This window comes from Stegostoma tigrinum, chromosome 3, assembly GCF_030684315.1.
Source record: "Stegostoma tigrinum isolate sSteTig4 chromosome 3, sSteTig4.hap1, whole genome shotgun sequence".
Taxonomy (NCBI): domain Eukaryota; kingdom Metazoa; phylum Chordata; class Chondrichthyes; order Orectolobiformes; family Stegostomatidae; genus Stegostoma; species Stegostoma tigrinum.
Genome location: NC_081356.1, coordinates 129,142,103 through 129,159,922, shown reverse-complemented (window position 1 = coordinate 129,159,922; position 17,820 = coordinate 129,142,103). Strand labels below are relative to the sequence as shown.

The following is a 17,820-nucleotide window of genomic DNA, read 5'->3' as shown; positions in this document are numbered from 1 at the left end:
AAGAGAAAGAGATACTATTACTGAAAAAGGAACTGTGTTGAAAAAAAATGCTGAGGAGATATGTTTTATGACCAAACTCTCACTTCTTGTTCAGGAATCATCTTAGTGTTGAATGCCCTGGACATGCATGAGCTTCATAAAAGGCAGACCACGTTTACTGAATCTAGTTGGAAGTTTTGTTGAAGCAATAGAAAGTTGAAGACATGCTGGCAATGGATTATGTCAATATAGTTTTGGCAAAGTAACAGTTAAAAGGCCATTAACAAAATTGAGGGCCGTGGATTAGGGATCGGGAGTCAATGGATAAAAATAATTAGCTAAAAGTCAGAGAACGGTGACTAGTGATAGATGGTTCTTTTCCAGACTACATGGAGACTGTGGTGTTCCTCAAAGGCCAGTGTTTTTTCCTTCACATAAATGGCTTGGAAATTGGAACACAGAGTAAAATTTCAAAATTTGCTAAAAATACAAAACTTGCAAGTGCAGCAAACATTGAGAACAATACCAGGCCTCTGCAATAGAACATTGATAAACTAGCAGAGTGGGCAGATACTGGCAGATGGAATTTTATACATAGAGGATGCGTTTTCTCAGAAGGGATTGGGTGATGCAATCTAAATTTGATGACATAGTTTTAGGGAAGGGACAAAGGAACTAATGCATGTATTATAGGTGGCAGTGCATATTGAAAGAATAGTTAGCCAGCATATGATATCTCACACTAACTCTGCTCCCTAACCAATGACCCTCAATTTTGTTAACAGCTTTTTAAGTGGTACTTTGTCAAGTCTGTATTGACACAAACTAACTTTTTCATGCAGGAGAGGTAATGATCTGGAACTCACTGCCTGTGAGCATAGTGGAAGTTGAGATGATTTTAAAAAGAAATTTAATAGAACTTAGATATACCAAATAGAGGATAGAGTAAGAAAGTGGGACTGACTGTTTTTTTTACACAAGGTTAGCACAGACAATGAGTATATTGGTCTCAATCTGTGCTATTTTGAATTTTTAACCTTATATAATTGAGGACTGTACAATTATACATTATACTATAACACAAATAGCAGACATATAAAATGAGATGATTTGATCTTACTGTGTTAAGAAATATAAGATGGAATTTTACACCTAGCACTGGAGCAATCTTCTAGAAGGGTGGGGTTCACATAAGATCTGAGCAAGGGTCACCCGACCCGAAATATTAACTCTATTTTCTCCTTCACAAATGCTGCCAGACCTGCTGAGCTTTTTCAGTAACTTTGTTTTTGTTCGCGTAAGATCTGGTGGGATATTGTCTGGTGGGGGGAGTGGGCATATTCAACGGTGAAGTCACAATGTGTAGAACTGGATAAACACAGCAGACCAAGCAGCATCAGAGGAGCAGGAAAGCTGATGTTTCGGTCCTAAACCGTTCTTGCCAGCTTTCCTGATCCTCTGATGCTGCTTGGCCTGCTGTGTTCATCCAGCTCCACACCTTGTTGTCTCAGATTCTCCAGCATCTGCAGTTCCTACTATCTCTTCAACAGTGAAGCAGTTGTCAGACAGTCATTGGATGAACACCAACCCTTATGTAGCTAATTAATGACTTCTTAAGGGCCTCCCACCCACTGCCCTTCACTCTCCCCTTAAATGCTCAGCAGGAGCGGCATGCCACACGGACAGGTGCCTGTCTATCTGCAAGCTGTTGACTGTGCCCCTATTATTGTGATTGTAACAAGATCAGCCAAATGGATCTCATAGGATACGAGTTTCCTGATTGGGGCTATTAATCTGGCCCATTCAGGGACCCCTGGCTAACGGATAAGAACAGGAGTGCCAGACATCCTGTTCACTCTGACAGCTGGCTCTGAGGGAGCTGGATCAGTGTAAAGGGCTTTCTACGGGTAAATGACTGGTGACTTGGTGATGGGAGACCAGCCTAGGTGGAGTTATTTCACCCACACCCATACGAGCATCCTACCCCATCTTGTCTTTCCCCCTTGACCCTTTCCTGTCCAGGTAATGGTTCCCTCACAACCTCCTATATGACTGGTGCTGCTGGTAGTAAAGAGCAGCCAGCCACGTGACTGATTGATTGACATTTGTGAGAAAATCTCAGCCATATTGATAACTGTTTGGTGTCTGGCCCACCCTAACCTGAGCTGGTGCCCATAAAACAGCAGACAGGGCTGTCTTCAAAATTGCAAAAAGAAGATGAGCAGGCAACTGAGTTTATTAACAACCATTTACCCTAAAGATTTCATTGCCCATGCCAAAATCGGGTTATCGTTGGCAGGACAGTTTAGGGCTTTTTATTTAACCAGAAAAAGTGACATTTGGAGGGATTGCCCTGTATCTCTGTTTATCATTTACTTGATAGACATCAATCTTGCTTTCTCATCTCTTTACCTAGGCTCCCAACCATCCCTAAATATTAAAAAAAACACATTCTGGGTGCTGTATCTGTCTTCATCTTGGGTCGTTATGAAGTTCTAGCAACGTTCACTGCTTGGTTCTAGCACTGCTGCAAGTACGAAAGCTGCTGACCAATCATGTTGGAAGGTTATGAAACATCCGTGCGTTATTGCTGCAGGGCATTCCTGTTTGACATAGGTTGGATGGCATCTGCCATTTCATCCAAACTGGAAAGCAATATCTCCCCAACAGTTCAACCCTATATCAAATGAAATGCTATTTTTATTGGACAAATGAACAGTTAGCTAGCACACTGTATTTAAAATAACAAGGTATTTTTTTTAAAAAAATCTTCGCTTACAGTGCACTTTTCATTTATTTTCCAAGACTATTTTTACTGATATTATTTGATGGGTTTTAGTTTTATTCGGAGAAAATATTAGAAATAAGTTTTTATCTGTAAAGGATTATTATTGATTTAGGTTCTACCCGCATCGATTGCATGTTCCAGTTTGATGCTCTTTAGTATTCCAGCTTGACCGAAGGTCTTATTTTTCCACAAGAACGTTTCTGCAAAAGCACCTATGACTGAGAGAGAAAAACGTTCAAAACACTGCACCGTGAGTCTGCCAGATGGTTCCTTGCATACAGTTACTATCCAAACTGGTATTTCTATTAGAGAACTGTTGACAGAGCTCTGTGAGAGGTTACAAATTCAGTTGGCTGCCGTGGATCTCTTTCTGGTTGGAGGTGACAAGGTATGTAGTGTGTGCCTCCCAACGATGGTGTGAATAAATGTGTGGATGAGAATGTTCATGATGGTGGGATTGTGTTTAGAGTTGCGCGTGCTGGTGAAGAATGGAAAATAGATGACTGTTATGAGGGGGTGGTATAGAGAGCAACAGCAGTGTTACTTATTCATTCATGAGTTGTGGGTGTCACTGGCTGGACCAGCAACTATTACCCATCCCTAATTGCCATTTGAACTGTCTGGCTTCTGGGCCATTTCAAACAGGAGTCAAGAATCAACCATGCTGCTGTTGGCCTGGAGTCACATTTAGCCCAGACCAAGTAAAGATAATAATTTCCCTCCCTCAAGACATTAGTGAATCAGATGGGATTTTATAATAATTGACAGTGATGACATGGTTGGCATTATCTTGGGTCTTTGGATACTACACCACACCTGAGCAGTAATATCACTAGATAAGAAATCCAGATAACCCGGTTAATACACTGGAGACTTTGGTTCAAATTCCATCAAGGTAGTGGGTTGAATTTAAATTTGATTAATAATAATAAAATCTGGAATGGGAGCTAGTCTCATTAATTGTGTCTGTGAAACTATCGTCAATTGTCGCAAAAACCCATTTGTTTCACTATGTCCTTTAGGACTAGAAAGTTCCCATCCTTACCCAGTCTGGCCTGCATGTGATTCCAAATCCACATCAATGTGACTGGTTTGCAAATGGTTGAGCAAGCCACTCAGTTCAAGGGAAATTTGGGTTGGGCTGCAAATACTGCCTTTTCCAGCAATACACATATCTATGGTAGAGTGAGGAAAAAATTAAAACAGAAATTCAATGGCAGGGGAGTAACAATGAAGAGTGGGAAATAAATGGCATCAAAGGAAAATTGAGCAGAAAACAGATGAGAAAATAGGATTGAATAGAGGAGCTGGAGTTGAAATTATTCCTTTTGAAGAATTTAGGGAAAGAGACATGAATTACAGCTGCAAAGGGAGTGCCAGAATTATGGGGGCAGGAAAGGGATATGGCGACCATTAACTCCTGGTGGAGAAAATAGAGCCAGTCTGAGCTGACACAGAAGGGAAAAGGCTTCTTTTTGGGAGGAGAAGAGAGAGGAATAATGCAAGTAATTGAATAGGTTCAAGCAGGATAAGAGTTCAAGGTTGAATTACAGAGGAAGAATGACAGCTTATCATAAGGGTCCTTGGCACAGACCTCTCTTAAAATGCACCACCAGTTTATTCTTTGATAATGCAAGCTTAAGTTACAAATACCATCTAATAACCTATTGTTGTATGTGTAACATTGAGAAATTGGTTCTTTTGAATCGGTTTGAACCTTCTTTACTTATTTTGTCGATTGTCATACATTGTTGTGTCAAATGTGATTTTTAATTCTGGGAGGATCACTGTTGTTAAATTATCAGACTGCTTATCTGATATTTAATACTGGCTGAACAAAAATTTCCTTCCCTCTAAATACAGGTGAGATTGAACCCATTGTTTTCAGTCTCACCTGTGTTGGTGTTTCAATTTTTTTCTGTTCCCTAACCACTGATTCAGTTCCTCTCCCTGGCAACAGTCTGAGATTAAACTAGCTTATTTGCAATCTTGGTGTCACATTTGATCATGAGATGAGCTTCCAAACTCTCATTGGAGGCATTACCCAAAACTGCCTATTTCATCACCCTTGCATATATTCATGCCTTCTAGATTTAGAATGATCAAAAGCACTTGCCATAGTTCTCCACATTCCATTCTCCCCAACCTTGAGATCATCCAAAACTTTGTAGTCTGTGCTTTAACCTGCATCAAATCCTGTTGCTCTGCATACCTGTGTTTGCTGGCCTACGTTAACTCTTGGTCAGCCAATGTCAGGACTTTGAATATTTCATGTTATTTTCAAATCCTTCCATGCCCTCACCCGACCCTAATCTCCTCTAGCCCAACAATCCTCTGAGATCTCTGTGCACTTGTGCAACCCAAAGTTAACTGCACTAGTAGTAGCACTTCTGCACTTCAGTGGTTAGCTTCAAACTCCAGAATTGCCTCTCTACATTTTCTCATCTCTACCTCCTTTTCTTCCTTTAAGACATTCTTCAAAGATTCCCTGTATGCCCATGTTTTTGGTCATCAGAGCTAATAACTTACAAGGCTTGGTGTCATGCTTTGTTCCTTTGTTCACATTATGGTCCCATGAAATACCTTGGAACATTTGATTAGGTTAAAGATGATATCTAAATATATTGTTATTGAGAAGACATATCGCTTAAAAGAGTTTGAGTCATTATTTTGCATTCTATTTCGTTGAATATTATTGGCAATTTTTTTTTGACTGATTTTTTTTTAAAGCCTCTTGTACTTGATCAAGACTGCAACACATTGAACTCACGAGAGATTCGTTTAGAAAAGCGTACACTATTTCGGTAAGTTAACACGTTATTATGATTGAGATATGACACGTGTAGACCATTCAGCCCCTCAAGCCTGTTCTGCTATTTTTTAGACCACAGCTGATCTCTATTTTAACTCTATTTACTTTGGTTCCCTAACACTGAATTAACCTTGCCTCACAGAAATCCATCAGTGTCAGTTTTAAAATGTTGAATTGACTTCAACAGCTGTTTGGGGATGGTGAGGAGAGGAGTTCATAGATTTCCAGCATCCATTGTACAGTGTTTGTGATGTAAAAAATGCAACATGAATAAAATATGAACTATAAATTCTATAGCTAATAAATCTGTGTTGTTTAAAGTTTCTGTTTAAAACATCCTGTCATTTGTATGCACCCATGGGAGCTGCCTTTTCCTGATAAATTGTGGTTACCATAATGGAAATCGATTTAGTCAGGATGATGAATGACAAAAGCAGGGCTGGCCTGTCGGACCAAGATTCTGGGAACCATTTTGACAACTTGTCTTAATTAATGATTCCCTACCATTGTCTTTTACTTTCAAATCAGTTAAATTCAGAGTTTCCATAAACTGTTTCATTCCTGTCAAAAGGATTTTAGTATTTTCTTTTAGTATTTAAGAATTGATTAGTGTAGGCTAGATTAATTGTTTTATTGTTAAATTTACTGCTAATATTAAAACTGAGGTTGATGCAGTTTTATTAACCAAAGGTATTAAGTTAGGTTGACTGTCAACCACAATCATTTTGAATGACTAATACTTTTCTCTTCACAGATGCTTCCTAACCTACTGAGTATTTTCCATGTTTTCTGTTTTGAATTTAGATATCCAGGCACTTGCAGTAGTTTGTTTTTGTAAGGGAAAGTAATATTCAGTGCTGCAGAATACTTCTCATCCAACAGCATACGCAGCTTTAAGCTTAGTCGAGTGATTTCTACTTTTCTATATTTCTGTTTAACCGCACCAACTAAGGGCAGATAGGGATAAGCAATGAATGCTGGCCCAGCTAACGCCCTGGAAATAAATTTTAAAAATCCAGAAAAATGTACTGTAGCCCCACAGGAGGCAATTCCATCCTGTATACACCAGTGCCCACTAAAAATTGGGCTGTGATCAAACAAATTTATTTCATGTTTGACCCTTACAATCAATGTCTCATTTGTATGAGCCTGGACTTGATTCCAGCCTAGGTCCCAAAACCACTTCTATTTTTACTCTCTGTCCACCTAGGGTAATTGAGGAGGATGGGTGAAGATTAGTGGCATGGTCATCAGTACATCAGATATCCACATACTGTGCCAGAGATCTGAGGAATGTAAGCTCCTTTTCGTGCATTTTTACTCAAGGATCTTGCTGTTTGTGCCTTTGTATTAATGCATGTGAAGGGTGCAGGACATAAATGCTTCTTTGGTAGCAATGTAAACATTGCTCAAACACGTTTGGTAGGTATCATTGCAATTAGTGAAGTAGAGAAAAACCAAAGTTACAATACTTCTCAGATATAACAGTGTGGAGCTGGAGGAACACAGCAGGCCAGGCAGCATCAGAGGAGCAGGAAAGTTGACGTTTTGGGTTGGCACCCTTATTCAGAAACGGGCTTCTTCAGAAATTGCCCATTTCCAAAGAAGGGTCCCGACCTGAAACGTCAGCTTTCCTGCTCCTCTGATGCTGCCTGGCCTCTGTGTTCCTCCAGCTCCACACTGTGTTAATATCTGACTCCAGCAACCGCAATTCTTACTACCTCTGAGTGAGACACAACACTTCTCAATGTTTTGTTAACATGTTTGACTTTTGAGAATACTCCAGCTGTGAATTTGAAATTGTTAGTTGAATAATGACAACAATTTTCTTCTGCTTTCAGGTTGGACCTTGTTCCTATAAACAGATCAGTTGGCTTAAAGGCCAAACCTACCAAACCAGTGACAGAAGTGCTGCGGCCGGTGGTGGCTAAATACGGCTTAAATCTTAGTGATCTAGTGGCTAGAATTGTGAGTAAATGAAAATAAAATACAAAGAAAATACTTCAATTTCTAAGCAAATCTCATTGCCTCAGTCATAAATGGTCAGAGTTTTGTTTCGTGTGAGTTTCTTTAAAGTGACATGACTATTATCCAGGTCGACAGCATCTACTTTGTGAACAGTGCAGTTGCATAGTCAGAAGTGAATCAATGAGGATGATTAGCCATACCGTCTGGAAGAGCCTTCTGATCTTTTATAAGTTGTGTCATGGGGCCTTTAACATCAGTTTGGTCACCTGGAGCTGAAAATGACCAGGGCAGCACCTCTGACTTTCTCACTTTGTATACTAGTGACAAGTTGGATTATGAATAGGACTCAAACCCATTACTTTCTGCCTCAATTTGAAACAAACTGACTTTGAGTTTTGAGGGAATTCTGAAAAAGTTCATTTCTGTTTTGTATGATGGCCGTCTTTTCATTAAGCTATTGCAGCACACGTGGGGACCAGTCAGCCTCTTGATTCCATGGTGAGTCTCTGCGGAACAATCCAGCCAGTTCCATTTCAAAAGGGCATGGGAAATAAGAACAGGAATCGACCAATCAGCCCTTCGAATCTGCTGTGCCACTCACAATAATCATGATTGATGGGATGGTGTCCTCAACTCCACTTTCGTCCTTGCATTCCATGACCATTGACATCTTTGTAGATCAACAATCTGTCTAACTTAACTATTCAATGACCCAATCTCCACTGCTGAATACCTTTATCTATGAAGCCATTATCTGATTCATAACAATTCTCTGACTGTTGTGTATCATCCTGAAAAATCTATATAGATGAACCCACAGGCCCCTGTCTCCCCCTTACATTTTCTCAATGTCTCATTCTCTTAAAATTTTGAAGAATACGAGGTGATTTTGTTAAATCCTACAAAGTACTTGAAAAGATAGACAGGCTAGATGCAGATACGCTATTGGGGAAATCTAAAACCAAGGGACACAGTTTAAAAATAAGGCGGATGCCACAGATTCGGAGATGAAGAAAGATTACATTACTCAGATGGTTCCATACATTTGCATACCATATCATAGAGGACTGTGGAAGCTCAGTCTTTGAATATATTTGATGTAAAGTTTGATAGGCTTCTGATTACCAGTTGCATACAGGGTTATGGCAGTAAAAGGCATTGAAGTGTTTGAGCAGCATCATTATATCGAATGCCGGGGCAGGCTTGACAGGATGATTGGCCGATTTCTGTTCCTGTGTTTCTCAACCAGCGGTGGAGGCCTGGCAGTAATGTGTCACCAGAATGTGCTCCCAACTGTAATCAAGTAAAGTGCCCACTGACTTACAGTAGTCGAGCTGGTCCAGGGTGCAGGAGGAGGTCATACTGTGCATCCTCGGAGGAATTTGTGGAGGAGATATAATTCCAGCAAGGGCTGCTCTATTCTCTGCAGCTGCCAGCGGTGCTTGCAGGAGGCAAGAGAGAGAACAAATTGACAAATAGGACTAGATGTTTGGCCATGCTTAGAATACATTTACAGTAGCTGTAATAGAAGAGCAGGACAGCACATGGAGTTTAGAAGGATGAGATGGGATCTGATTGAAACTTAGAGAATGCTGACAGGCCTGGATCAAATGGACGTGGAGAAGATGTTCCCACTGAGAGAGACTAGGACCCGAGGACACAGCCTTAGAGTGAAGGGAATGATCCTTTCAAGTTGAGATGAGGAGGTATTTCTTTAGCTAGTGAGTGATGAATCCGTTCATTGCTGCAGAAAGCTGTGGACGCCAAGTCATTAAGTGTATTTCAGCCAGAGAAAGATCCTTGATTAATAAGGGGATCGACGGTTGTGGGGAGAAGGCAGGAGAATGGGGCTGAGAAACATATCAGCTATCATCAAATGGCAGAACAGACTTGATGGGCTGAATGGCCTAATTTGCTTCCATTTCTTATGGACTCTATAGGTTTATTCTTCTGGGTTATTTGAGTTCATAGAGCAAAATACCCCATGAAAATACCTGAAATCAATGCCTAGCCGATGATCTTTGGTAAAATTCAGCCCTTTGTGTTGTCATTAAACTTGGATACATTGATCTTGGGCTAAATTTTGGGTGGTTGATAGGGTCTCACCTACTCTGTTAGTTTTATAGGGGAGTCCTGACTGTGTCAAATGTCACAGCAAGGCCTCATCAGTGATTCAGTGCACCACTGGTAATAGCATCTGCCAGAGGTCCATGAATATCTTGAGATCCCAGACCAAAGGTGAGCACAGTAGAATGGGCGTGATGCAAAGGAAGAAATGCAACTTTCAGCAGCCCCAGCTTCCAATTCTGGGCCCACAAACAAGGGTTCCTTACCTCTCCTCAGGAGAGCACATCCACTCTCATCTGGGATACCTTTCCATCTGATTGTCCCAATCTCTTTTTTTCAAAAGTTCATTCATGGGATGTGGGCATCCCTTGACTGAGCCAGCGTTATTGCCCGTCTCTAGTTGCCAGGGACTACAAATGTAAATCACCCACAATAATCAACATACTAATCTGTTTTCTTATCATTTCTCTATTTATACCACCCACTGCTATATTCTGGTTTCCTGAACCTAGGTCATCATTATTTATTGTGCTAATGCTATAATTAGTTAACAGAGCCACCTCTCCACCTTTTCAAAGCTTCCTTTCCTTCCTAACTGACGTAGACCTTTAACGTTTATATTCAAATTTACTTCATTGTTGCAGCAATGTCTCTGTAATGGCTATCTCATTATTCTTATTTATTTCTATTTGGGCTATCTGTTCATCTATTTGTTACAAATGTTATCCACATTCAGGCCACAGAGGTTTTAGTTTTGACCTTTTATTATTTATGTAACATTACAGGAATAGTGCCAGATGACTGGAGGATAGCAAATGTGGTTCCCCTGTTCAAGAAGGGGAGTAGAGACAACCCTGCTAATTATAGACCAGTGAGCCTTACCTCAGTTGTTGGTAAAGTGTTGGAAAAGGTTATAAGGGATAGGATTTATAATCATCTAGAAAAGAATAAATTGATTAGGGATAGTCAGCATGGTTTTGTGAAGGGAAAGTCGTGCCTCACACACCTTATTGAGTTCTTTGAGAAGGTGACAAAACAGGTAGATGAGTGTAAACCGATTGATGTGTATATGGATTTCAGCAAGGCGTTTGATAAGGTTCCCCACAGTAGGCTATTGTACAAAATGCAGAGGAATGGAATTGTGGGAGATATCGCAGTTTGGATCGGAAATTGGCTTGCTGAAAGAAGACAGAGGGTGGTAGTTGATGGGAAATTTTCATCCTGGAGAGCAGTTACTAGTGGTGTACCGCAAGGGTCGGTGTTGGGTCCACTGCTGTTTGTCATTTTTTTAAATGACCTGGATGAGGGCATAGAAGGATGGGTTAGTAAATTTGCACACGACACTAAGGTCGGTGAAGTTGTGGATCGTGACGAAGGATGCTGTAGGTTGCAGGGAGACATAGATAAGCTACAGAGCTGGGCTGAGAGGTGGCAAATGGAGTTTAATGCAGACAAGTGTGAGGTGATGCACTTTGGTAGGAGTAACCGGAAGGCAAAGTACAGAGCTAATGGTAAGATTCTTGGTAGTGTAGATGAGCAGAGAGATCTCGGTGTCCATGTACACAGATCCTTGAAAGTTGCCACCCAGGTTGACAGGGCTGTTAAGAAGGCATACGGTGTTTTAGCTTTTATTAATAGAGGGATCGAGTTCTGGAACCAAGAGGTTATGGTGAAGCTGTACAAAACTCTGGTGCGGCCGCACTTGGAGTATTGCGTACAGTTCTGGTCACTGCATCATAAGAAGGATGTGGAAGCTTTGGAGAGGGTGCAGAGGAGATTTACTAGGATGTTGCCTGGTATGGAGGGAAGGTCTTATGAGGAAAGGCTGAGGGACTTGGGGCTGTTTTCATTAGAGAGAAGAAGGTTGAGAGGTGACTTAATTGAAACATATAAAATAATCAGAGGGTTAGATAGGGTGGATAGGGAGAGCCTTTTTCCTAGGATGGTGACGGCAAGCATGAGGGGGTATAGCTTTAAATTGAGGGGTGAAGGATATAGGACAGATGTCAGAGGTAGTTTCTTTACTCAGAGTAGTAAGGGAATGGAACGCTTTGCCTGCAATGGTAGTAGATTCGCCAACTTTAGGTACATTTAAGTCGTCATTGGACAAGCATATGGATGTACATGGAATAGTGTAGGTTAGATGGGCTTGAGATCGGTATGACAGGTCGGCACAACATAGAGGGCCGAAGGGCCTGCACTGTGCTGTAATGTTCTATGTTCTATTACTCATGTCTGTGACTTATTCTTAGATTTGTATGCTCTCCCTTCTGTCAGAATCTACTTATCATTTCTCTATTACAATCTTTCTCTCTTGCCTTGTCTCTAATCTTTGATTAACCAAATCTTCCCAAGTTTGATCGTTTGCCGTCACTAATTAGTTTAAAACCTTTTCTACTTCCCTAGTTCTGTGACTTGCTTGAATATTGGGCTCAGCATACTTCAAATGTGGACCATCGCAGTGGTGCAGCCCACATTTTCCCTCGTATTGATGCCACTGCCCCATCAAATGAAAGTGTTTTCTGCCACATTAGTTTTCGAGCCACGTGTTCAGCAGCGAATTTCTGTTGGACAGCTCATTCAAGTTTGCATTGTTAATGATCTGGAACACACCAGTTGAGAAATATTTGCCACTATCTGATCCTGATTTTATTTGACTTGTTACTCCCACTTTGAGAAGTTACCTCAAATCTGTGAGTCAAGTTCGTTCTATATTTTGTTTATGTAGCTCTGCAAATATTATTCCCAGGTGAAATGTAGGCAGCATATGAAGGCACCTTAACTGGAATAATTTACACATGTTGGAGGACAAATAACTTTCAAAGCGTGTGCTTTTCAGGGGAGAGATATTTAAAAAAATCTTGGTGCAAGATTAGGAGGAAGTTATTAATAACTAATTTCTCAGATAGCAGAGCTTTTAAATTTAGAGCTGCTGCAGCGCAAGGTGTACAGCGGTCATCTTAAATCTTTAATAGATTGATGTTCTAAATTAGAAACCAGAGGGGAGTAAATGGGTACAATTATTAAACGGCTGTCAGAAATTCATTCCATTTTAAAATAACTCCACAGAGGCCAGTATCCCGTCACCCAGTCACAGTTTATTTCAACGTGGAGAGTCCTTGATACTGATCCAGCTCCCTCAGCGCCAGCGCTCAAAGTAAACTGGATGCCTAACATTCCTGTGCTTATCTGTTGGTCAGGGCTCCTGAATTGGATCAGATTGACAGCCTTGATCAGGGAACTCATATTCTATGAGGTCTACTTGGCTAACCTCGTTACAATTGCTACATCCTCTCCCTCTGAGACTGAGGACATAGCTGGGTTTGTTTTTTTCCTGCTGGGGCTTTTTAGCACTGGGTCAGGTTTCTCCGATAGTAGTGCCTGTTGAAGTCCAATTGGGTTTCAGCTAGTGGACGCTTTTGTATGGCTACATCATTAATCTCACTCTTGTCAGCGCTGCCATAATTCCACAGAGGCTGCTGTCCCATCACCAAGCCACCCTTTATTTACATGGGGAGAGTCCTTGACACTAACCCAGTTCTATCAGAGCAAACTGTCAGAGTGAACAGGATGTCTGACACTCCTGTTCTTCTCTGTCTGCCAGGGCTCCCTAATTGTGCTTTTAATCTGGCCCAGTCAGGGAACTCATATTCTATGGGGCCCACCTGGCTGACCCTCGTTACAATCACTATACATTTTGCAAGAAACACTCCAGGTGGCTGCAATGCATGCACAGGTCAATTACTTTTGCTTCAACTAAGCAAATCAGCAAAGTTAAGTAAAAGGAGAACGCTGATTAAGATAAAATGACTTAGAGCAGAAAATCATGTGGGTTTTTGGTTCAGTCTTAGGTGGCAGTGTCAATTAAAACAGTGTTCGTCAGAAAATTGGACATTGCAATTGATCTATAGAAGGGCAAAGTTGTGAAAATTACCTCACAATAAGATTTACAGTAGCAGAGGGTACCAGTTCCAAATTCCATGGATTCCTAGAAAATCTGTATGATACAATGACATATGTTCTAAGTTGTACACAGAAATATGCATAAGCAGTAAACTTAGTCCTTGTTAGAAATACCCATAATCCTGAGATTGAATGTTAAAATGTCAGCACATTCTGGGTAAAGGAGGCAGTATGACGCTACAGGTTAAAGGATCTGATTAATGTCCAGGCTTAGCCCAAAAAATCACAAGAAATATTTCAATGACACAAGTGCCAAGAATTATCATCAACAGCAAAGTATGACCTCACTGCTTCCTCTTAAATTCAAAGGCATTTTCATTGCTAGGTAAATGTCCTACTATCAATGTCCTGCAAGTGGGGGTCATCAGAAGCTGAATTGGATGAGCTACATGTGCTTAATTAGAGCAATTCAGAAACTGTCTGTTATGTGGCTTGGTACCTGATTCCCTAAAGCTCCTCACCACAAACAAGGTGAAAATCAGGAATGCAATGGAATACTCAGCACTTGCTTGAATAGGCACAACTATAACAGCCCAAAGAAGCTTGCCCTGAGCAGGTCAAAGCGATACTGGGAGGTGAGAAGGACTGGCCTTGACATGAAAGCTGCATTTGACCACTTATAGCATTGAGGAGCTCAAGCAAAACTAGAACCAATGTGAATCATAGAGAAAATGCTCCATTGGCTTAGCACTAAGGGATGGTTGTGGTTCTTGAAAGTCTGTTATCTCAGCTCCAGGACATTTCTGTAGAAGTTCCGCTGGATAGTGCTTTAGCCTCACCATCCTCAGCTGCTTTATCAATGCCTCTGCTTCCATCATAAGTTCAGAAGTGTGAATATTTGTTGATAACGCACAATGTTTGCAACTTTTCTGATACTAAATCAGCCCATGTCGAAATGCAGCAAGGTCTGTACAGTATCCAAGGTTGCGCTGACAAGTGTCGAGTAACATTTGCACCACAAAAGTGCCAGGCAAGAACCATCTCGAACAAGAGAGAATCTAGCCATCTGTGTCTTTCCGAGTGGAACAGAGTGTTTTCCTGTATGGGCTGCTATCACCCATCCTTCACTTCTTCACTGCAAGTACTGAGGAAGATTCACCAGACCCGAAACGTTAACTCTGTTTTTCCTTCACCAGACCTGCTGAGCTTTTCCAGCAACTTTGTTTTTGTTCCTGATTTACAGCGTTTACAGTTCTGTCGGTTTTTCTTCATCTGCCTTGGATACACCTTAACATTCCTTTCTTTTGCCAAGCACCAGTTGTCCTAGTGGTAGGCTCTCTACATGGGAGTCCTCTCACTTTCGATTAAGGATCAGTGGTAGCGGATGTTGAATGCAGCAGTACTGTACAATCGCAGGCTAAGGATTCCCAAGCCTCCCAGGCCAACTCTCTGTTCTATAGTGCTGTGCAGCACATCTACTATGCATATATTGGCTGTGGAAGGCCACAACTCTATTTTAGTTACTTCCCCACTGACCTGATCTTTGTGCACATGGTACAGAGGTGGGAGGGCATGTCAGTGTATTTCCACGTGGGCCTCTTATGGAGGGAGCCAGGATTTTGACTGCTGCCTCACCTTTATGGTTACATCCACAACAGGATGTCCTTGAAAAGGAGGACATGGGGTCCCCAAACACCCTTGAAGCTGTTTGGGATAAGTGGCATCACGGGGGATGGAGTGCATTATTTCCCCTCCAAATGATCCTTTGGCTTAATTTCCCCTCCGGTTTTCCCCTCTTCCTTTTTGGTGAACATTACGGTGCTCCTAGTGGGTGGTTTGAGTCTGTAAATTTGATTAAAAGAATAAAAGAGCAGGGTTGTTCATCAGTGGGAGTTGGCTCCTGGACAGGGAAAAGTGCTAAACTATAGATTTATAACAAAGGCCTTGTAAATTTTACTGCCTAATACAACATCTTGATATTGGTCTGTTAAACAAAGGAATGTTGGGCTGAAATAGAGAAGTGGATGTTAAATTGTGTATGAGTGCATGAGCCTAGAGGGCAAGAAGACACAATCAGCCAAGTTTGTTTGTCATTCATATGTTGTCTATATTCCTGGATAATTTTGTTCCCTTCTTTTGTTTATAGCTTATATTGAGAGATATATTTTTTATTGTTTATATTTCATAGAATGGGGAATCAGAAGCTTTGGATCTTGGACTTCCTATTTCTAATCTGGATGGACAGCGTGTTGTTCTGGATATTGCAGAGCATGTTCCTGAAAAAGGTAAGCATGATGTATGAGATAACAAGATGAACACAGCAGATCAAGCAGCATCAGAGGAGCAGGAAAGCTGATGTTTTGGGCCTGGACTCTTCAGAAATGGGGGAGGGGAAGGGGACTCTGAAATAAATAGGGCGGGGAGGCAAATGGAAGATGGATAAAGGAGTAGATAGGTGGAGAGGTGACAGACATTTGATTAATTGACTTATTGATTTTACTGTCACGTGTACCGAAATACAGTGAAAAGCTGTGCTTATGAGCGGTACAGACAGATCAGAGCTAGCAAAGGGTGTACGGATCAAAAAGACTTCAAGGCATACAGGCTACATTGCAGATTTTGTTATTTGAGGCCAGAGTCCATTCAACAGACTGATCATGGCTAGAAAGAAGCTGTTCCTGAACCTGATTGTGCTCGTGCTCAAGCTTCTGTATCTTCTGACGGAAGAGGTGTAGGAGGTCATTACCAGGCTGCAATGGTTCTATGATGATTTTGGCCGCCTTTCTGCATAGTGAGCTGTGTAAATAGAGTCCATGGATGGAGCATTGGCTTCTGTAATGGTCTGGGCTGTGGATACCACCTTCTGTAGTTTCTTACAGTGCTGGGCAGAGCAGTTGCCGTACCAGGACATTATGTACCCACGCAGTTTGCTTTCAATGCTGCATCTGTAGAAGTTGTTTTCTGAGCCACCTGAGGAAGAAGAGGCATTGTTGTGCCTTCTTGACTGACGCATTTGCTTGGAAAGTCCAGGACAGGTCGTTGATTTTTGTCATTTCGAACTTGATGCTGTTCACTTTCTCAACCTCAGTTTCTTTGATGTAGAAGGAGATGTGTTCTCCTCCTTTATTTCTGAAGTTGATGATCAACTCTTTAGTTTTGCCGATATTGAGAGATTATTTTCATCGTACTAAATCACCATGCCCTCTGTCTCCCTTTCGTATTTTGACTCATCATTGTTAGATGTTCCTTGGATTTTCCTCGGATGGAGATGGCTAGCACGAGGGGACATAGCTTTAAATTGAGGGGGTGATAGATATAGGGCAGATGTCAGAGGTAGGTTCTTTACTCAGAGAGTAGTAAGAGCGTGGAATGCCCCGCCTGCCACAGTAGTAGACTAGCCAAGTTTAAGGGCATTTAAATGGTCATTGGATAAACATATGGATGATAATGGAATAGTGTAGGTTAGATGGGCTTCAGATTGGTTTCACAGGTCGGCGCAACATCAAGGGCCGCAGGGCCTGTACTGCGCTGTAGTGTTCTATGTTCTGTGTCCGTCCCACTGCGATGGTGTCATCAGTGAACTTGTAGATGGCACTCGTTTGGAATTTGACAACACAGTCGTAGGTGTATTGGGAGTACAGTAGGGGTTGAGGATGCATCCTCGGGGGAGGTTCCAGTGTTGAGTGTAATTGTGGAGGAGGTGCTGTTATCTATCCTCACTGACTGCGGCCAATGGGTCAGAAAGCTGAGGATCCAGTTGCAGAGGGTGGAGCCCAGACCAAAGTCTCACAGTTTTGAGATCAGTCCGGCGGGGATAATGGTGTTGAAAGCAGAGCTGTAGTCAATGAACAGGAGTCTGATGTCATTGTCTTTGTTGCCCAGATGTTCCAGGGATGAGTGCAGATCTGAGGATATGGCACACTGTGTGGTGCTGTTGTGTCGGTAGGCAAATTGTAGAGGATTGAGGCAGGTTGGGAGACCGGAGTTGATTTGGGTCATGACCAGCCTGGTGAAGCACTTCACTATTGTTGAAGTCAGGGCTATAGGGCGGTAGTTATTAACTCTCACTGCATGTGTTTTCTTGGGAATAGGGATGGTGTTGGTCTACTTGAAATGGGTGAGGATTTCGGCTTTTAGGTGGGAGAGGTTGAAGATATCGGTGAATACCTCTGCCACTTGTCTGCACAGGATCTGAGTACTCGGTCAGGGACACCATCCGGGCCCCTTGCTTTCCTTGGGTTGACTCCCAGGAAGACTGATTTGACCTTTGAAGCGTTGAAGGTCTGGGGCTGTAGGGGCAGGC

General features: G+C 41.8%; 1 protein-coding gene across 3 annotated transcripts in view; it reads left to right on the top strand.

The window, feature by feature from the left end:
- The window catches only part of rgs12b (regulator of G protein signaling 12b), a 246,225-nt gene that overhangs the window by 158,497 nt on the left and 69,908 nt on the right, over nt 1-17,820 (top strand). For all 3 annotated transcript variants that reach the window (XM_059644885.1, XM_059644886.1, XM_059644887.1), the window contains exons 11-14: nt 2,961-3,155; nt 5,498-5,571; nt 7,421-7,547; nt 15,706-15,802. In XM_059644885.1, the coding sequence (XP_059500868.1) occupies nt 2,961-3,155; nt 5,498-5,571; nt 7,421-7,547; nt 15,706-15,802 (493 nt within the window). The remainder of the gene's footprint in view (nt 1-2,960; nt 3,156-5,497; nt 5,572-7,420; nt 7,548-15,705; nt 15,803-17,820) is intronic.